This window comes from Xiphophorus maculatus, chromosome 7 (genome assembly GCF_002775205.1).
Source record: "Xiphophorus maculatus strain JP 163 A chromosome 7, X_maculatus-5.0-male, whole genome shotgun sequence".
Taxonomy (NCBI): Eukaryota; Metazoa; Chordata; class Actinopteri; order Cyprinodontiformes; family Poeciliidae; genus Xiphophorus; species Xiphophorus maculatus.
Window position 1 is genome coordinate 5,492,978 of NC_036449.1, and position 21,857 is coordinate 5,514,834.

Here is a 21,857-nt window from a genome sequence, read left to right on the forward strand (position 1 = left end):
GAGATCACCAAGACGATGTCTGAACCCTGCTCTGGGCGTAGTTATCCATCACCACGTCATCAGACACCATCAAGGAGTTTTATGTACATGTGTGTTTGGGAAAGTTATTTTTTACTGCTTCCTACTTTCTGGTTCAGACTTTTGACAAATACATCTTCATAGCAAAGCTTAGATGAGACGATCAAGGCTTTAAGTTCAACATAAAGTTGAAATTAAACGAATGCTGGTTATAAAAATGAGCAGAATATGATCTTTACTTAAGACAGTTTGTCTTTACAGCTTCTGAGTCGTACAATCCCAGAACAGACTTTGAAATAAAATATCATTTTACACTAATAGAATATGATTAAGACTTTATTTCCCTCAATTTCGGTCAGAATCTGTGCAACAAAGTCAGGTTGGAGTGTTTCCAGCAGCGCAGCAGAGAGAAGCCAGCTTGAAATCCCAGCAAGTGTTTGAAAGTATTAATAAAAGCATGTTTAAATAGGAAAGCAGTTTATTAAGTATAAGTTTTCACAAAGTTATCTACAGGTGTCTCATCCAGTTTTTGAAGTACACCGTACAACAAACGCACGTATAAGGTCACAGAGGTCACATACAGTACAGACCAAAAGTTTGGACACACAGTTGTGTCCAAACTTTTGGTCTGTACTGTATGTGCAGAGGAAGCAGCAAAAATACAGTCACCACAGTCAAAGATATTTAAAAATGTAGCATAATCAAGTTTTTTTCTTTACTGATCATGAGGAAATGTCCCATTAAGAAAAGAAAGTCCAGTCTAGACTTTAGCTTTTTTTAAATTTATTTTTTTACTGGCTATCAACCAGTCAAATAATCAGACATTTGCATGATTAATCTCTCCCAAACATATCTTCCCTTAGAGTATTTATTTTCAATAACACAGCATCACACACAATCATCAGGAAAGGCACCAAACTGGGTTCCCGAAGTGGAACGCAGTGAAACTCTGTAACTACAAAAAAACAGGTAAATGGAGCTCGTGTCAAACGAGACGCTGGTTTAGGCAGGTTATGTTTTAAACAGTCCAGTGAATGAACTGCTCCAACAATCCACAAGCACTCCTGCTGGTTTCAGTGGACATTCAAGACTTGGTTGTCTTGTCACGATGACTTGGAGTTGGGAAGCAAAGTTGTTGTCCTTATATGACGACACGATTCCGTCCTGCTGCTGCACAGTAACGATCGGTCGCAATCGAAATGCTCAAAATAAAATAAAATAAAATAAAAAAATCACTAAATCAGTGAGCTGAACAATCTCCTCAGATGTTTGTTAATTTCCCTCATTTTGAAACCGTATATGAACGGGTTCAACAAAGGGTGATACAGAGATATCTGCATCATCATTATGAATCGTGCAGTTTTGGGGAAATCGGACTGCACTCGGGCTATAACCACATCGTACGTCATCAAACAGAAGTAGCTGGTCAGAACCAGCAGGTGAGGCACGCAGGTCTCTACTGTTGTTTTCCTGGATTGCTTAGAGCTGCGGTAAGATATTCTAAATATGTTTGCGTACGTGAAGCTTGTGAAGAGCATAGGAAGCACTACAACATGTAATAAAGCTACAATGCCCACTGCAGTGATTGTTGTTGATCTCACACACTGAAGGGAGTAAATAGTGTTGTTGCAAAATATTCCTTCCAAGTTCAATTTACACAATGTAGCTTTAGAGCTAAGGATTGTTAACACTGCAAGATAACAAGCAGGTAGAGACCAAGCTAGAAGCAGGAAAACATTCACATGACTGTTTCTCATAATTTTTCTGTATCTCAGAGGTTTACATATCGCCACATATCTGTCGAAGGCCATGGCTGCTAGCAGGAGGAACTCTGCAAAACCAAAAGAGTAAAACATAAAAAACTGCAAAAGACAAGCTGAATACGATATGATCGGTTTTTCAGATAAGAAGTCAGTCAAAAGCTTTGGGTAAATGTTGGTGCTGTAAAGAAGACCGTTAAACAGCAAAGCTGCGATGAAGATGTACATCGGCTCATGGAGGTTTTTGTGAATCCAGATGAGATACAAAATAGTAGCATTGCTGCAGACTGTTAAGATGTACACAGTGAGTACAATGAAGAAGTAAAAATATCTGTATTTGTTCAGATCTACATACCCAGACAGAGTTATGTAGGAAATGTTGATCTGGTCTTCCATGATATTTTCTACAGCCGACTGAAATTCTCCAGACAGGTAAATTCAGTTTAAACAGTTTTATCACATAATAGTTTTACCATTCTCAGTACATGTCATTGCCTGCAGTCGAATTTTGTGTGTTATGATCAGCAGAATGTACAAAACTGTAGAGAGTTTGCTGAGTGACTGTTTTTTATAAGACCTTCCCCTCCCCTCTGAAGGCTGTAATCTCTGAAGGTCCCACTGTTCTTTCTGTTGTATCATACAGTATCATTACACAACCATTAATACACATGGTGGTATTGCAAATATTGCATTTCACACAAAGTACGATAAAGAAGACAGAGTGATTGTTACGAAGACGCAGTCTATAACTGTACATGCTCAATGGCAGCAATACACAAACCACAGTATTCTACAAATACAATTAATTATCTGATGTGTAAATTATGCTGAAAGTGTAAATAATTACCTGTAAATATGAATTCCTCTCTTACTACTCTACACTAAACAGGTCAAGCATCTCTGTAAAGATCAGAAAGAATAAAACTATTTTAAAGGAGTCCGTCCGTCTGTCCGTCCATGGGGTTAGCAGAGACACCCAGACTTCCCTCTCTAGCCGATAACATGAGGGGCAGAATTATGAATGTTTGATGACACCATGTTTGATTCATGGTGCATCAGAGTTTTTATGTTTGGTATTCTGATGCTAATTCAGGGTCACGTCTGAGATATTTTGTGCACCAGCTGGCACAGGCCAGGATGAGGAGCCATCCTCCAAGCAGTGGACTTGGAGCCTGAGGGACAGGAACTGTCCTCGTCCTCACCCACAAATGTGTCTCTACGCATGTTGTCCCATCCTGAGGACGAAGGCCAATTTACATCTACATCCTCCAGGTGTGTGTGCGTTGGAGAGGGAGTAGGGCCAGTTTGAAAGTTGTTTTTTTATGATATTACATTTTATTTTCTACCTCTATAAATTCGAAACAACGTGTGTGTGCTGATGCAAATGTTTTGCGATTGTAGAAATGCCCGGAGCTGAAAATTCGCACACTTCTGGTTCGCAGAAAGCCAAGTCAAGTAACACCTGACTTTGTTTTCCCAAGGAACCAAGGTGATGGAAGAAGTTGCCACCACCAGTATTTTTGGTTTGTATATTCCGAAAACAATAACAGCCTTTCCTTTCTTCCGTTACAAATTGTTTTCTAAAAAAAAAAAAAAAAAAAAAATAGAAGTCTAACAAATTCGGGCCTGGAAACGTGCCAGCTCTCAGCTCACGTCACACGACGACAGCCTTGAACGCCCAAATTCAATGAAAGCAAAGAGTTGGCAGTAAGGATAAAAAATAAAAGAGATGGCACTTTTTGAGGCTGAGAGAATAAGGTGGAGGGCTGTGCTGACCCGTCTCACTGCTACCATCTAGTAACATTTGGAAATTTGTCACTTAAGTTACACACAGAAGCATCGTTTTCACCATCAAATGGCAATTTCCTGAAAGAGGTTGAACTGACGGCAAAATTTGACCCTGTTATAAAAGAACACCTGAACCGTGTTGAGGAAGGGACCAGCAGTCACCACATTCAAAATGAACTCATCGGCATAAACAATTTCAACGATCGTTAGTGACATTAAACAAGTGGTGTTTTTTTCTTCTATAATTCCAGATTGCACTCCAGATATCAGCCGCACCGGACAGTTATCTGTTGTGATTCGAACTGTTTCACTACTGGAGAAGTTCCCAAGTTAAGGAGCATTTCAGTGGGTTTCGGGAGGCAGAAGAAGAATCCACAAGCTCAGCTGCTGCCTCCGCCTCTCTGCATTCGGGCCCAACATCACGACAGCATGGCGTGCAACGGTGATGTCAGTGAATCCCCAGAACCCCAGAAAGGCTAAAATAAACAAACTGCACACATATTTAGAGTGGCCTCGTTTAATCCACTGATCACAAGCTGTTTTTATTTTTATTTTTTTAAAGACAAGATGAATAGAAAACCGTGATGAAATTTAAATCAAACAAAAGTAAGAACATAAACAGACTCAGAGGACAGGATTTAGAAAATCTCAAATAAGGAAAGGCAGACAATGCAAGACATTTTGATGAAGTCAACAAATTCAACGTTGACATATAACCTCTTGGTCAGGTTATATACATGTTTGCAGACAATGGAAAAATGTCTCTCAGTCTTTCTGGCTCCAAACGAGGCAAATTGTGGAAAGACCTCTGTGTCACAATGGTCCTTTCTCCAGACGTCTAAATACATCCTTCATACATTATTACATTTAACCGACCCATTTGCAGATTGGCTCGTATATAATTGTTCCTTCCACATCGCCAAAAAACAACAAACTAAACACAATCTCAGGCATTTTGCACACTGGGTCACTAAAGGATGCAGTAACTACGATGCCAGAAGTGTTTGTTTATTACACAGCCTGAAAACCTGCATGTCAGGCTAACATGAGACACGAAACTGCTATGGGGAATTTGAATGCTTGAATTATTTTTGAAAACATGGCCAGCTTCCTGATACAGTAGATGTAGCACGAGACGTTTCATTAGCCGAAATAATTTCAGACAGAACTGCTTCCGTCATGCCTTGGCTGGACAGAGCAACGTCTTCAGGTGTTTGTTGATCTCTCTCATCTTGAACCCGTACATGAACGGATTTATCAGAGGGTGATACAGAAACGTCTGCATCGTCATCACAAAGCCTGCGGTTCTGGAGAAATCCGCCTCCACTCGAGCCACAATTACGTCGTACGTCATCACACAGAAGTAGCTGGTCAGGACCAACAGGTGGGGCACGCAGGTCTGCACAGCCGCTCTCCTGGATTCTTTGCACCTCCGATGAGACGCCATGAATATCTTTGCGTATGTAAAAACTGTGAAGAGTGTGGGAAGGATCGCGAAATCGAATAAAGCGACGACCCCAAATATGGTCAGCGCTCTCGATCTGGCGCAGTGAATCGTGTACATCTTATTGTTGCAGATGATCCCGTCCAAGTTAAAGCTGCACAATTTGGCTTTGGCACTCAGGATGGCCAGCACGGCCAGATGGCAAGCAGGAAAACACCAGGCTAGAATCAGGAACGTACTAACCGTGCTTCTTCTCATTATATTTCTGTATCTCAGAGGTTTGCATATCGCCACATACCTGTCGAAGGCCATGGCTGCCAGCAGGAGGAACTCTGAGCCGCCCACAGAATAAAACATGAAAAACTGTAAGAGGCAGGCCGAATACGATACGATCGGTTCTTCAGATAAGAAGTCGACCAGAAGCTTTGGGTAAATGTTGGTGCTGTAAAGAAGACCGTTAATCAACAAACCTGCGATGAAGACGTACATCGGCTCATGGAGGTTTTTGTGAACCCAGATGAGATACAAAATAGTAGCATTGCTGCAAATGATCAAAATGTACACTGTGAAAATAACAAAAAAGTAAAAATATCTGTATTTGTTCAGATCTACGTATCCGGACAGAGTTATGTAGGTGACGTTTACTTTACTATCCATGACTGTGCTAACACATTCTTCTGAGCTTCAGTCAGTAAACACACAGAGTACATGAACAACTGAGACAAACTTCTTCAATATCCAGCTCACAACACGCGTCTATTTCGTTACCTGAATCTGGTGCATGAGGCTGGTGTGTGTCTGTGGAAAGTTTTTTATAACACAGCTTTCCCCTCCAAGGATGTAGTCTCTTTAGGGCTGCCTCACTAGTTAGTGTCTTTCACAAAACAGTGACATCACTGTGGCTCTCACATGATCAATATCACCCAGCTGGACCAAAAAAAATAAATTTTGATATATGCTAATAATCAGTCCACAGTTAAAATATAGTGAACAATATACTGTGTTCATCTCTGTGCAGACGGGGCCTTAATCGATTAGCATTTATGTTGAAAATAAAATGGATGCAAGAATATTGTTTTGCCTTTTATTGCCATGACTTGTGATTTAGAGAGCAAGCATTCATTAATTTCCCAATTGCAAAAAAAACAATGTGCTGAATGTGATGAATTTGTTTTTAATATTTCATTTCAGTGAGTGAATCTGTTTCTTTTAGAGCCACTTGATCTAAAATAAATGGCCAGAAACGTATGTTATTTAAATTGTATTTAAACACATTATGAAAAGCTTGAAAGTTCACCAGAAAAAATACTTTTTTTTTTCTACAGTAAAACAAACAACTGAATATTTAAGATTTGAGTTATTGAGGTATTGCATACGTCTATCAGAATATGTAAAAACAAATAAGTGGATTTTTTATGAGGCAAAAAAAAAAGAAATAATAATAAAAAAATTTTTTACACAAACTCAAAATGTATCTTACTTTAACAGAACATGTATTTTCTATGTAAGATTTTAGTATATTGACTTGGAAAAAACAACAAACAAACAAACTGGAAAACACTGATTTTGTTAGGTTGCCATGACAACAGCATGGCCTCTCACTGATGAATGAATGTTCGGTACCGCTCTCTGTTCATCTCATCCTGTGCAACACAAAAATATATGAACCAACATTCTAAAAAACATAAAATCGGTCATAAACCCACAAACTTATTTGCAATTAAATTCTTCATAATTATTAAAAAGCAGAAAACTATTTGTGACTCACTCTCATTTCCATTCTGAAAATTACTCAACTTTAAAAGACTGAAGTGATAAATACTTATAAAGGGTGTCACATCACCTTGTTCTAATTACAACATAAAATATATCAACATCAGAGGCAGCAAAGAATTTCAAAAATAAAATGTTTTCCTGTGAATTTTTATAAAATTCAATCAGACAACTTTATTATTATTATTATTATAAATTTTAAACCAGCAGTTTAAAGCTTTGGATAAACGGTGCTGTAGCATGCGACATAATTACATCTGCAGTTATACTCTTGTTGTACACAACAGTTTTAAATGTTTAGAGATTTCTTTCATTTTCAGCCCGTAGATAAACGGATTAAACAAAGGGTGATACAGAAACATCTGCATCGTCATTATTAGTCGTGCGGTTTGGGGGAGATCGGTCTCCATTCGCGCTACGGCCACATCATATGCAGCCAAATAGGAGAAGCTGATTAAGACCATCAGGTGAGGCACGCAGGTCTCGGCAGCCTTCCTCCTAAATGACTTCCCACTTTGACGAGACGTTATAAAAATCTTCGTGTACGTGAAAACCGTAAAAAGCATCGGGAGTATGACCAGGTCTAACAAAGCAACGACTCCTAGAACAGTGAGCGAACGTGGCCTTGTACAGTGGAGCGTGAACACGGCGTTGTTGCAAAATATTCCGCTCAAATCTGAGCGGCACATCCGCGTTTTGGCGCTCAGTATCGCTTCTGGCGCAATGTGACAGGCGGGCACCAACCAGGCCAGAATGAGGAGCGCTTTCACGGTACTTCTCCTCATGATGGCCGGGTACCTCAGAGGTCGACATATCGACACGTACCGATCGAAAGCCATAGACGCTATCAGCCAGAACTCTGTGCCGCCGATGGAATAAAACAGGAAAAACTGCAGGAGACAACTTGACACGGAGACGACCGGCGTCTCAGACAGGAAGTCGATCAAAAGCTTTGGGTAAACGGTGGTGCTGTAGAGGAGACAGTTGAACAGCAACGCTGCGATGAAGACGTACATCGGCTGGTGGAGGTTCTTGTGAGTCCAGATGAGACACACGATGGTAGCGTTGCTGCAGACGATCAAGACATACGCAGCAAACAAGACGGAAAAATACAGGCATCTGTATTTGCTCATCTCTACGTACCCGGTCAGAGTTACGTGGCTGACGTTCAGCTCATCCATCAATGTGTTTCGTCTTTCAAGGCGAAGAGACTCAGTCCAGAGGAGAAGAACTGTTGTGTTCCCGTCATTAGCTGGATGGAAACTTTAGGAGTTTGTCGGCGGGTTGGTTTTTATCTCTCGCTGGATCTCGGCGTTGGGGACTTGAAGCTCTGGAGGGCGTCTGTCATAAAGTTTAACACTCAACGCCAGCCACATGTGAAGTAGTGATCGATGTTGACTAAAAAAAATAGTGTTAACATAATGAGTTAAAATGACAAAACGTTTTTTTTAATGCAAGTTAAAAAATTAGATGGTGTTTTGTTAAATTATTTGTCATTTTCTATAAAAGAAATATATATTATGTAGCTGGTCAGTAAAATATAAGATGAGGCATCAATCTCTTTAACAGCAAAAAGGCCCAAGCAGTGCCACCAAAATGAATCGTGATTTAAAACAAAATTATCAAGGAGATCACAGTATTCAGAGAAGACAGCAAGTAAGGAGTAATAATCATACATTTCATTTACAAGCGCCTTCGGCCTTTTTTTAAAACTTAAGGTCACTTTAAGAATTGAGCATGAAACTATTTATGGCGAACGAAGCCGTTCCCTCCGTGAGCCAAACACTGAAATAACACCAACAGTTGCTCCGTTTGGTTTGGCAGTGAAGGATGGTTGTTTACTTCACATTGTTGAACCAGGGCATGACGTACGTCACGGTCAAACGTTGGCCATTGGATAAAATGTGAAACTTTAACAGAGTCCACTCTGAAGAAGCAGGTGGCCGGTACCGTTTGTCACCAACCACGAGTCCAGACTTTCCGGACGAAGTGAAGCGTCGAACAAGGAGCTGGTTTTTGTCGAGGTAGTGTCCTGGAGAGGGCTTATGTAACTTTATGTAATGACTTTTCATAAGTCATGTTAACCCCCATTGTTCAGTGCTTCCCTAAATTTGGAAAATTTAGAATGAAATTAATAATTCATACAAAAATTACAAATTTATTCCAAGATGTTCAGGTTTACACGTGGAATCATGTTTTTCTATTTTAATGTCCCCAGTTGAAAGTTTTTGCTGTAAAAAAAAAAGGTAAAAAGGTAACCACCATTTTATACCATTCAGATCTAAATTAAAAGTAATTTTTTTTAAAAATCCAAGGTGGTCATATTTACTGGAGGAATGACATTTAAGTTTTATCTGAGTTTAATACCGTCATCTGAGGTGGTGAGGCAGACGCAGTGGACCCTGTGAAGGAAATGATGAATTTAATTATGTTGTCAGAAATACAAAATCCAGGCAGCACAGATTGAGCGGAAGACTAAGAGCTCAAGTTATGGTAGCAACTGGTACAAAATTACTGGCAGCAGACAAGACAGCAAGACACACCAGACAGATTAGACGTAAGATCTGACAAAGAGCAAGGAACTCAGGTGGGTTTAAATAGACGGGGAGAAGATCAGGGGAAACAAGAGACTTATGCTCCACAGAAACCTAAATAAACACACAGAAAAACTCAAATCCTAACAAATACTTTTCCAATAAATATCTCTAAACTGCCATAAGATTTTATATTGACCAAAGTTAATGAAATCATAGAAAAGTTTCAGTTATTTAAGACGTATAAGAATATTAACAAATGTTGATGTCTGTGGAATTATGCTTGAATAAATACCTTAATAGAAATTTAATACCATACCAACTGAAATGAATAAATAATTCATCACCAAACTGTGATAGTATTATAAACGTAAAACGAATCTGTGAAACCACAATTCAAAAACATTTATCTATAAGCTATTACTATTTTTGTCAGTTTTAGGGTATTTCGGTGACCACTGTGAGTCATTTTTTTCAGCAAGTTTTTAATTGAATAAAGAATGTCAGGAAATTTCTGGAAAAGAAAATCCTACTGGTGAATTCTATGGCCTCCAAATTTCTACTTATGCTGTCATAATAAAGTTTTTATTGAGTGGTCTGAAAAAGAGACAGGCGCTAAGGTTCATCTTTATTTATCTCTATAACCATGCAATGTGATAATAAACATTTATCACAGCATAAGAAGATTATCCAATAGTAAACTTATCAGATATCCCACCTGGAGAAAATCAAACTGTAACACAAAGAAACACAAACTGAGAAAAAATAATAAGACACATAAGGGCCGGTTTACTTCCAGACCTTAGTCCAGTGGTTCCCAAAGATTTTCTGGGCCCCTCCATGGATCACAATAAAATCCCCCCCAAAAAAGAAAAAAAGAATCAACTGGGCTCACACACATCAACCAGACATAAACACGTACACATATTTTGTTTTCAAACTCCACTGAAGTTTATTTCACACTTCAGGTTGCAACAAAACAAACTACAAACCATCTTTACAGTGAAACACTTTTGTGTAACTGTTTCTTTGTTTTGTGTTTTTTTTTCATCCATACCGCTTCCTGCGCCCCCTTAGGGCCCGCGCCCCACACTTTGGGAACCACTGCCTTAATGCAATATTCTCCAATTACAAATTTAAACCAAACTTTACATTGGTGAGAATGTGAAAACAATTAAATAAAAGCACATGTCCAGCTAGACTTTGGTAGAACAAAACAACCTCCTCAGAAGCTTAGAAATTTCCTTCATCTTGAGCCCGTATATTATGGGATTAAGCAGCGGATGATACAGAAACAACTGCAGCGTCATCACGAAGCGTGCAGCCTTTGGAAGATCTGCCTCCACTCGAGCTACGATTACATCATACACACACAGATATGAAAAGCTGATCAAAACCAACAAGTGTGGTACGCAGGTCTTAGCCGCCTTTCTCTGAAATGTTTTGTTACTTTGATAAGCCATTATGAAAATCTTTGCATATGTGAAAACTGTGAAAAGCATCGGGAGCACTGCGACATTTAATAAAATAACAACCCCAATTATAGTAACTGTCCTTGATCTAACACAGTGAACTGTGTAAATAGCGTTGTTGCAAAATATTCCCTCCAAATTAAGGTTGCATATCTTCGCTTTGACACACAGCACTGCTTGGACGGCAAGTTGACACGGAGGGAAGAGCCAAGCAGAAACCAGGAGACATTTCACCGTAGTTTTCCTCATGATGGCTGGATATCTCAGAGGTTTACATATCGACACGTATCTATCAAAAGCCATGACCGCCAGCAGTAAGAACTCTGATCCACCTACAGAATAAAACATGAAAAACTGAAAGACACAACCAGAATACGGTATGACCTGTTGATCAGAGAGGAAGTCGGTCAAAAGCTTCGGGTAAAAAGTGGAGCTGTAAATAACACAGTTAAACAATAAAGCACCGATGAAAACGTACATCGGCTCGTGGAGGTTTTTGTGAGTCCAGATCAAGTACACGACGGTGGAGTTGCTGCAAACTATCACGACGTAAACTAAAAACATAACTGTGAAATACAGATATCTGTATTTCTCCATTTCGACATATCCACGAAGGGTTATGTGGGTACCGTTTAACTCATCCATAAACGTGTACGTTCAAATGATCATCCATGGATGTTCTCAGGAAAACACTGCAGTCGTCTTGCATTTATTTATTGGCACAGTTCGCATCTTACTCTCTGCGCAGTTTACAAAGCGAACTCTCTGCGCCAGTGGGAAGCTGTGTTTTTATCGGACGGCATTTCCCTCCAAAGATCTCACCTCTGGAGGCTTCGGATTCATCTGACATGCACTGCGGCATTATGCAACAACACCAATGACAGCACTGGGAAAACTATTCACAAAAAATTATTTCTTTGAAACTCAACGTCAAAAGGCCTTTAGCCCCCGTCAACACCTGTGTACGGTTAACCATTGTGCTAAATTATGTCATATCTAAAGTTTGTGTCTGCATTTTGTCTCAGCCTAAGCACCGCAAAGACTGAAACCTTTCCAGCCTTTGCTTTTAAGAAATAAGAAACACTTTGTTTCTTGAAACAAAGGGTTCAAATGTGTTTTCAAGTCAAAAGTGACTAAAAGTTAAAATATCTTTATTTTAATGGCACCGTTAACATTTACAACAAATTTTGTCCAGAGTCTAAAAAATAGTTCACAGATCAATTTGAGAACCATCAGATTTAAAAACACAATATCATTATGACACATTTTTCCTGTGCCATATTGGAAAATCACTGATGTTTGGCGCAGGCTGGGTGCGTCACACTCAGTTTCACCAAAAGCCACATCGACACAGAGGCTGCCCTCTGTGGACCAGGTTATCAGTATGAATGTAACGTGATTTAAAAGGACAAAACTTCTCATTATATTGTTAAATAACTGTTTCTGTATTACGTGTCCAAGTTGCAAATCCTACATGTGGATTTGCGTTGAGGCAAAAGTAAACGTTCTGTTTAAAACCAGTTTGAATCAGAGTTTAAACTTAAGCATAAATAGTATAAGTACCTCATGGTATTTAACGCTTGGCTTCACTCAGAAATGTTTTTGTCGATGGCTCAATCCGCATGTTATACAGAAGTAACGTTTTATACAAACACAATGAGGTGACGCCGCCTGTCCTGGACACATCAAGTAGATCCACCCTGAGACGCCGTCTCTCTCTCTCTCTCTCACACATCCTCCTTCATAGATCAGGAGAGCATCTTGATTAAAGATGGCGTCGGTGTGTGTGACTCCCTGTTCTGTCTGTTTGGGTTGTTTCTGCTGTTCTTTAGCGTTAAGAGTCTACAGGTTATTTCAGGCTCAGTTTGCTTCGTATTTCTATTGCTGCTGAACACGCAGCATATTCTGGTGCAAATCAATCTGAATGAGTTCAAACTAATTTAGTCTCATTTTCAAACGCCTTAATAAACAAACCCTGGTTCTCAACATTCGCAATTCATACTAAGCTGAAACATCATTGCATCATTTTAATCCCATTTGTATGTTTTACTGTTTCATCATTCTTTCATCTTGCTCTCAGTTGTTTAGTGCAGCGTTTCTAGCAGGCAGGCATTTATCGATAACTGAGACCGAACGCACAATTTCCATTTTTTGCTTCGATAGCCAACAAAAGCATTTCCCGTAATTAACCTAGATCATTTTCTATCTGCCTGGTTTTCGGTCTGTCTTGGATCATTCAAGCAAAGGCCTCGCTGCATTCAGTAAATCATAGAGAGCATTTCTGAAAAGAACGAACTTTGCCTTTAAACTCAGTTTGTTCCAAGTCTGATTCCAAGTAAAACTTTCAAGTTATGATTGAATCTAAGATTTTGGTACAATATGAAATCAAATGTAGCAGGAAAACAAATGACATGTAAAGAGAAAGTGGCTACATGTGGCCTCAGTTCAGTTCTTAAACATCATATTGACTGTAACTGGTTTAATCTCTATTGTTTGTGGCATAATTTACACATTTCAGATCTGACAGTCTTAAACAAACAATGCAAAACATAAAGAGTTGATTTTGGAATCTGTGTGCAGTACAAAGTATTGAATAATCTAATATTTATATCAATTCATCAACGTCACTATAAGACCTTAGCTTGAGAAAACAGCCTTCTCAGTTGCTTTGATATCTCCTTCATTTTTAAACCATATATGATTGGGTTTAATAGAGGATGATACAAAACTGCCTGTAAAGTCATTATTAAATGGATTAATTTTGTAAGGTTGGATCCTAGTCGAGCTATGATGACATCAAACGCACACAAACAGGAAAAACTGATCAGCACCAGCAAGTGGGGCGAGCAGGTCTGAGCAGCTTTCTTTCTGACTTCTTTAGAGCTGCGATAGGATATGATCAATATTCTGCTGTAAGTAAAAACGATGAAAATCAGGGAGAAAAGAGCAATGAAAGCCACAGAAAGAGCACCAAATACAATGTGGACTTTTGAGCTTACACAGTACATATGGTAGATTGAATTGTTACACAGGACCCCATCCAAATTCAGTCTACACAGTTTCATATTGGAGCTCAGTATCACCTGCACACCGGTCACACTGGCAGGAACCAGCCAAGCTAAACTCAAGTAAATACTAACCGTGTTTCTCCCCATTATTGTTGCATATTGTAAAGGTTTACATATGGACACGTAACGATCGTAGGCCATTGCTGCCAGCAGTAAAAACTCTGAGCCGCTTAGAGAATAAAAGAGAAAAAACTGCAAGTAACAAGCTGAATATGATATAATCTGTTTCTCTGATAGAAAATCTGACAGCAGTTTGGGATAGATGTTAGTGCTGAAAACAACAGAGTTCAGAAGCAAAGCGGCGATGAAAACGTACATGGGCTCATGGAGGTTTTCATGCGTCCATATAACATACACAATGGTCAGGTTACAGACGACGATGCAAACATACGCTGCTAGCATGACTGCAAAATAAAGATATCTGAATCTGTCCAACTCTACATGTCCTTCAAGGGTTATATAAGTTTCATTAACTTCACCATCCATAAATGTGTTTCACAAAGACATAGTAATATCATAAACAGTACAATAAACAACTAACAGCTCCTGTCACAGAACCTGACCAGCACATTCAAACGTACAACATTGTTTGTTCTCTCTCAAAATGTAGAAAGCAGCTGATCCTAGTGCGCTGAAAAATATTATTATATTGCTTTATTCACAACGGGTCTCATTAAAGACCCACCCAGTTTTTTTTTTTTTTTAAACAGTTCGCAAACTACATGAAACCATAGAAACCCTTAGCGACGCTTTAACGAAGCCTTTCCTGTAGGTCAGGCTTCACGTTAAAGCTGCTTTTCTCTCTGCAGCTTTTGAGTGAGATGAGGTTTGCTATGAACAGTTAGTGCACAAAGTACTTCAAACAGCCACAAAACACAACAAATTACACACAGAATGAAATAACATTTATTGTTCAATATACCAAAAAAGGCGTTCTCAGATGAATCGACTTGGAGGCAACAATGACGATGGCATCAACATAAAGACTTGTTGAGTGGATGAAAATCTGCAGTGTAAAATAAAACTAAAATAAAATAAAACTTGTCTGTCTCTGTTGATTATCGAGTGACTCAGTGTTAGTTCTCCGCCACACATTTTGGCGTTTTGCATTTTGGCCCTCCTACACTGAGGTGTAATTTTTCAGTATAGATCTACACAATACATCAAGCATTCAACATCAGCCACAGTCGGCATGTAATGATTGACGAGAAATCTGACTTAGAAATATACACAAAACGAGATATTTATTGTAAGCAATTCATCATATTTGAGTGTGACATTTATTTCACGCCAACCTGTTTAATGCTGTATTAAAAAATGTTTATCAAAGATAGAGTTGGTTCTTTCTTCTTCTCTAAGAAAGACCAACAACAACCCCAGTTATAGTAACTGTCCGTGATCTAACATAGTGAACTGTGTAAATAGAGATGTTGCAAAATATTCCCTCCAAATTAAGGTTGCATATCTTCACTTTAACACACAGCACTGCTTGGACGGCAAGTTGACACGGAGGGAAAAGCCAAGCAGAAACCAGGAGACATTTCACCGTAGTTTTCCTCATGATGGCTGGATATCTCAGAGGTTTACATGTCGACACGTATCTATCAAAAGCCATGACCGCCAGCAGTAAGAACTCTGATCCACCTACAGAATAAGAGAGAAAGTGGCTACATGTGGCCTCAGTTCAGCCCTGAAAACCTTAAACATCATATTGACTGTAACTGGTTTAATCTTTATTGTGTGTGGCATAATTTACACATTTCAGATCTGACTGTCTTAAACAAACAACGCAAAACATAAAGAGTTAATTTTGGAATCTGTGTGCAGTACAAAGTATTGAATAATCTAATATTTATATCAATTCATCATCATCACTATAAGACCTTAGCTTGAGAAAACAGCCTTCTCAGTTGCTTTAATATCTCCTTCATTTTTAAACCATATATGATTGGGTTTAATAGAGGATGATACAAAACTGCCTGTAAAGTCATTATTAAACGGATTAATTTTGTAAGGTTGGATCCCAGTCGAGCTATGATGACATCAAACGCACACAAACAGGAGAAACTGATCAGCACCAGCAAGTGGGGCGAGCAGGTCTGAGCAGCTTTCTTTCTGACTTCTTTAGAGCTGCGATAGGATATGATAAATATTCTGCTGTAAGTAAAAACGATGAAAAGCAGAGGGAAGAATCCAATCACAACCAGTGCCACAGCACCAAATACTACATTCACCTCTGAGTTTAAACAGTGGGCGCTGTAAACTGAGTTGTTACAGAAAATTCCTTGAAAATTTGATTTACACAGTTTAATGTTGGAGCTCAGTATCACCTGCACAGCAATCAGACAAGCAGGCACCAGCCAAGCCAAACTCAAGTAAATACTAACCGTGTTTCTCCCCATTATTGTTGCATATTGTAAAGGTTTACATATCGACACGTAACGATCGTAGGCCATTGCTGCCAGCAGTAAAAACTCTGAGCCGCTTAGAGAATAAAAGAGAAAAAACTGCACATAACAAGCTGAATATGATATAATCTGTTTCTCTGATAGAAAATCTGACAGCAGTTTGGGATAGATGTTAGTGCTGAAAACAACAGAGTTCAGAAGCAAAGCGGCGATGAAAACGTACATGGGCTCATGGAGGTTTTCATGCGTCCATATAACATACACAATGGTCAGGTTACAGACGACGATGCAAACATACGCTGCTAGCATGACTGCAAAATAAAGATATCTGAATTTGTCCAACTCTACATGTCCTTCAAGGGTTATATAAGTTTCATTAACTTCACCATCCATAAATGTGTTTCACAAAGACATAATATTATAAACTGCTAAAACAATCAAAGAGTAGCAATAGTTCCTCCTTCAGAATAACAAGGAGATTCAAACATATGTATTGACTGTTCCTTCCCAACAGCTATAGAGCAGCTGCTCTTAGGGCTTTGAAATCTGTTATTTTATTCCTTTGGTCACAATGGAACTCATTAAAACTCCCACAAAGTTTCCTTCTAACAGGGCGGTGACATTTACGTCGAATATTAAAGCTCTTCTCTTGGGAACTATTGTTTCTTTCAGCGTGTCGTATCTAAACCTAAAAGTGAACAATAGCCAGGGTCAGATCAGGTTTGCAACATCAACTTAAATACACAAAATACTTCAGACGAAGTAACGAAAACTACGTTTCAATTCTTCAAATTATTTACACATATAAAAAAGTAAAACAGACAAACAGAAAGTTTGTCAGGACAGATGTAAATGACATCAAAGGACAGCATGGTCATGGAATGAAGGTGGCGTGTCAGAAAGAGGAGGGTCTTCTTCTTAATTATGATCAAAGCATAAAACATGCCGAGTGTGCGGCTGCAAACTTCAACACTTATCTTCGCTTGAGTTGACAAAGAACCCGTATAGGGCTTATTAACAGCACGTTATAAAACATTTCAGCGAACGTTAGCAGCTAGCCTAGCCTAACCGTGGAAACGTGCCAATGGGCTCTTTGCACCTCAGCTTCCGCGTTCGGGGAAAAGCGGCTCGATCGTTTCCGATCTATTGAAAAAGGTTCTTTACTCTGGGTGTTTGCAGGGCTTGTCCAAGGTAACAATTAATGATGAACATTGATCCGAAGCCGAGTAGCTGGAGAAAGGTTTTAACATGTTTGCCTCGTTATACGTTCACAGATAGGAAGGTGAGTTTTACTTTCTTTAAACTTTGTGGCTAACATTAGTTTTAGCTTATGCTAGTAGGCAATATTCTCTGACATTTTTCTTGTAAAAATGTGCTATTTAAGTATCTAAAAATTTTTCATCCATTCTAACGGACAATGTTTTTACCTTGTGTTCAAGTATATTAGTACATTTATTGTCGTCAGTGTCAGAGACCAAGTAACGGGGATTTTACGGTTCAGGCTTTTTGCTTCTGAAGCCTGAGGAACAACAAGCCCATAGCTTAACAGTAGAGCAGCTCTGGTGTCGGAGTTCTAGTTCAGCTGACTGTTCAGGTTCAGTTGTTGCTTTTAGAAAAATATGGCCGTGTTCCTTAAGGTCTCCGTGTTATTTCCTTTATTAGTTTTGCATGTTTCTTGTGAAGCAGGACGGTGTTTACAGCAGTGTGTACAGGCGGATCAGTAGCTCGGCTGTCTGGCTCTGGTCTGCTCTCTGGTTCCCATAAACTCTTTCAGGCTGAATACAGAAGTGATTCCATGGAAATAACACAGGAGGCTCCTTTACCTTCTGCTTTAGGCTGAAGAAGTTGATCCGGAGTGAAGTGAAGGCTGTAAACTTTGCTCTGCAGCGTTAGCTTTAACTGGTAGCGACGAATATTTACAAGCCACCGTCTTCTTAATTCAGGATCGTTTGGAAATCCATGAAAACTTAAAAGCCCATTATATTAGGAAGACAGCAATGTTCATAATATTGTTTTATTTGTGTCTGAAATAAGACTTTGTCTTTTCTAGCTGTCATAGTAACTCAAAGCGGAAAAAAGAGAGCCGCATTTGCGCATGCGGTTGTGACGTCAGCGCGGAAGGTGCAAAGAGCCCATTGGTCAACATACCACTAATACAGTGGTCCCCAACATACCACTGTATTAGATGACAAGTATGTTCTGATATTATTTTTTGCAGGGGAATATATCAACTTGCCATGTTTTCCTGGAAGGTGCCTCCCCGACCTGGAAGCAGAGGGATAATACGTACTCACACATCTCCTGGGTCGCTGGCTGTTCCTGGATGATGTCCCAAATATCCAGGTGAGAAATCCAGGTGTGGAAGTCCAGGCAAGGCCTCCAGTCCAGAAGAATAAAGTTTGCTATGCAGGTATTCGGCTTACCCTAAGAAGATGGACGGCATCCTGGAGGAACAATGTTGGCCTAGGCGCAAAACGAAAATCATGGCAGTGACTGGTACAAGTTGTACTTGAGATATATTCAAAGAAGCTAAAGACGTAGCAGAAGCCTCTTCTCATTTGTACCCAGAACAAAACTTAGGAAGTGGATTTTTTTGAATGAGTTTCTACAACTCTGTTTGGCAGATGATGATAGCGCTCACCATATGCCCGCCATCAGAGGAGACGTCGACGTAGGCGGCATTTTGGGGAAATTGTAGTGTGCGATGCTGTGAGCTCCGGGGGAGCCAGCTACACATTTTCTAAAAAAGAACAACAAAAACAGTGTGCTGTGGTGGCGCGGGGGTTAAGCACAACCCATATATGGAGGCCTTGGTCCTCGACGCGGCCGTCGCAGGTTCTATTCCCGGCCTGGCGACCTTTGCCGCATGTCTTTCCCTTCTCTTTACCCACTTTCCTGTCAATTAGCTATCAAATAAAGGCCACTAGAGCCAACAAAACCTTAAAAAAATCCAAAAAACAAAACATATCCTCTTCCTACTACCCCTGACATCTTCTACGTTGTTTTCGCCGGTAGTAACATGCGGCTGTGGATTACAAGACAAATGTGATGCAGAAAAAAGTGTGTCCATTGTAGGTTTGCTAAATACATTTATTTCAAGAAGGCTGAAAAAACCCGCCTCATCCTAACGCGACGACTTTATGTCAAAAATTGTGAGTGTTTTGTCAAAATTAGCTTGTTTCCATTAGTGCAATACTGTGGTCAGTTGAAATGCAGATATTTTTGCTAAATTTAATTTAAAGTTAGTGCTTTATTGAAATGAACAGGCTGCCTTTTTGCAGCCGGCATTCGTGAAACGAATATCACCACGTTGCTGTGACTTTTAGTGACTCATCTGCATGACTGTTTTGGAGTCGTTGGTTTGAGTATTTGATTAATTGTAAGTGGAAGTTGAAAGTACCAAGTGTCTTTGTAGCTTTACCTGAGCCTGAGCAGCCCTTTAGCTGAACATGCATTTCCTATTCATGCGTTCATACCTGGCATTTCTGTGTGCAGACGATTTATACGTATATAAAATTTACGTCGAACACAATAAAAACTCCCGACGTGGTACATAACGTCCATTGAGAGACAACTGTTTAATCTGATTTATCTGAGGTATTAAAGCAGTGAAAACACAGTTAACCTGTAACATGTAGACTTTATCAGTATAGCTTTATTGAGCCAGTAAGTAAGTATAAATTGGAATTAAATTTATACTCACGCTTGAGCAGGAATACACCATTGACATAAAAACAACGTAGTCAGAGGTTTTTAATGGGGAAAAATGGCTTTAATTCAAAAGTCAATTATTTTAAGACGCTGTACAGTTCTTTCTCTTGTGCCAGTCACATTTACGTTATACATGAGGCCAGCTATAACTGACTTATTCTGGATCAGATGTTTATTTCTGTTCGTGTTTTTTATACTTTTTGTGTATTTCAACCTTAGTTTCTTTCCGACACGACAAACTTAAGAAAGAAGCTATGCAAACTTGAACCAGAAAACTTACATTAGTTAGACAGGATTGCTTTTCATAAAAAGATTTTTGTAAATCATAGCACATTTACTTATTTCACATAACAATACAAATGTATAAGAAAGTGTCAAACAATCTCAGAAGTGCATTACTTTAGCTTTAGAAAACAACCTTTTCAATTGCTTAGATATCTCCTTCATTTTTAAACCATATATGATTGGATTAAATAGAGGATGATACAAAACTGCCTGTAAAGTCATTATTAAACGGATTAAGTTTGTAAGGTTGGATCCCAGTCGAGCTATGATGACATCAAACGCACACAAACAGGAGAAACTGATCAGCACCAGCAAGTGGGGCGAGCAGGTCTGAGCAGCTTTCTTTCTGACTTCTTTAGAGCTACGATAGGATATGATAAATATTCTGCTGTAAGTAAAAACGATGAAAAGCAGAGGAAACAACAGAGTCAAGACCAGCACAACAGCACCAAACACAGTTTGCACCTTCGAGTCTACACAGTGGAGACCATAGATTGAATTATTACATAAAATTCCATTTATATTATATTTACAGAGCTTTACATTCACATTCAGTATTACCATAACTGCAATCAGACAAGCAGGAACCAGCCAAGCTAAACTCAAGTAAATACTAACCGTGTTTCTCCCCATTATTGTTGCATATTGTAAAGGTTTACATATCGACACGTAACGATCGTAGGCCATTGCTGCCAGCAGTGAAAACTCTGAAGCGCCCAAACAATAGTAGAGAAAAAACTGCAAATAACAAGCTGAATATGATATAATCTGTTTCTCTGATAGAAAATCTGACAGCAGTTTGGGATAGATGTTAGTGCTGAAAACAACAGAGTTCAGAAGCAAAGCGGCGATGAAAACGTACATGGGCTCATGGAGGTTTTCATGCGTCCATATAACATACACAATGGTCAGGTTAGCAATAACAATAAAAATATACACAGTCAGTGTGACAACAAAATACAGATACCTGTATTTATGCAACTCTACATGTCCGTCTAGAGTTAAATACGTTTCATTAACTTCACCATCCATAAATATGCTGTACACAAACATAATAACATCATGAACAGAAAATGACAATGGTTTCACTTTTAAAAATCGAAAGGAATTTGAAAGTGTTTGTCGTCTGTTTGCTCTCGAAATGTGCAAAGCACATTTTGAGTCTTGGTGCACAGAGGTTTTTATTATATTCACATTATTCTCCATGGGACTCATTAGCTCAAAAATATTGCTGCAGCTTACCAAGTTCATCCTTGGAGGCTAAAAGTTTTCTTAAAGTTATCACTACTCCGCAAATAGTAATTACGGTCGCCATATTCGTAGTGAATTCTGTTAAACAGTTTGTGCCCAGGTTATTCAGTACGTGGGTTTTCTTCTACTTTTGTCCAACTACCATTAAACTTGCATCATATAATCACAGTTGAAATGTGATGATATGAATGTGGTTTGCAGTAGTATGTCTGAGTTGACCTGTGATCTTAAGAGAACAGAGTAACTCAGGAAGGCTATAGCTAGGCTACGTTGGACATAAGTGGAGGCAAAAGACGAAGCAAAGGTTTTTTTAAAGGTTACCTAGTGTGCTTCCTTTTAATCAAG

General features: G+C 39.1%; 6 protein-coding genes and 1 pseudogene across 6 annotated transcripts; all 7 read right to left on the reverse strand.

Moving 5' to 3' along the window:
- Window positions 1-1,253: 1,253 nt before the first annotated feature.
- On the reverse strand, window positions 1,254-2,174 carry LOC102222472 (olfactory receptor 6M1-like). Its single transcript, XM_023336593.1, has one exon. The coding sequence runs from the start codon at window positions 2,172-2,174 to the stop codon at window positions 1,254-1,256; it is 921 nt and encodes a 306-aa protein (XP_023192361.1).
- A 2,569-nt stretch (window positions 2,175-4,743) lies between these two features.
- On the reverse strand, window positions 4,744-5,720 carry LOC102222209 (olfactory receptor 11A1-like). Its single transcript, XM_005811328.2, has 2 exons — window positions 5,708-5,720; window positions 4,744-5,669 (listed from the first exon to the last, which is right to left on the reverse strand). Exons 1-2 carry the CDS (start codon window positions 5,718-5,720, stop codon window positions 4,744-4,746), a joined length of 939 nt encoding a protein of 312 aa, XP_005811385.2.
- Window positions 5,721-7,046: 1,326 nt separating this feature from the next.
- LOC102221947 (olfactory receptor 11A1-like) lies at window positions 7,047-7,964 on the reverse strand. The gene has a single exon (XM_005811327.1). It carries the CDS (start codon window positions 7,962-7,964, stop codon window positions 7,047-7,049), a length of 918 nt encoding a protein of 305 aa, XP_005811384.1.
- A 2,549-nt stretch (window positions 7,965-10,513) lies between these two features.
- Window positions 10,514-11,446, reverse strand: LOC102221682 (olfactory receptor 13C2-like). The gene has a single exon (XM_005811326.3). It carries the CDS (start codon window positions 11,432-11,434, stop codon window positions 10,514-10,516), a length of 921 nt encoding a protein of 306 aa, XP_005811383.1. The 5' UTR covers window positions 11,435-11,446.
- A 1,970-nt stretch (window positions 11,447-13,416) lies between these two features.
- LOC102221415 lies at window positions 13,417-14,364 on the reverse strand (annotated as a pseudogene).
- Window positions 14,365-15,731: 1,367 nt separating this feature from the next.
- LOC106700411 (olfactory receptor 51E1-like) lies at window positions 15,732-16,679 on the reverse strand. The gene is given in 1 exon segment (XM_014475840.2): window positions 15,732-16,679. A coding segment is annotated over 1 exon segment (948 nt).
- Window positions 16,680-20,360: 3,681 nt separating this feature from the next.
- LOC102227746 (olfactory receptor 11A1-like) lies at window positions 20,361-21,314 on the reverse strand. Its single transcript, XM_005816764.2, has one exon. It carries the CDS (start codon window positions 21,312-21,314, stop codon window positions 20,361-20,363), a length of 954 nt encoding a protein of 317 aa, XP_005816821.2.
- Window positions 21,315-21,857: the final 543 nt, after the last annotated feature.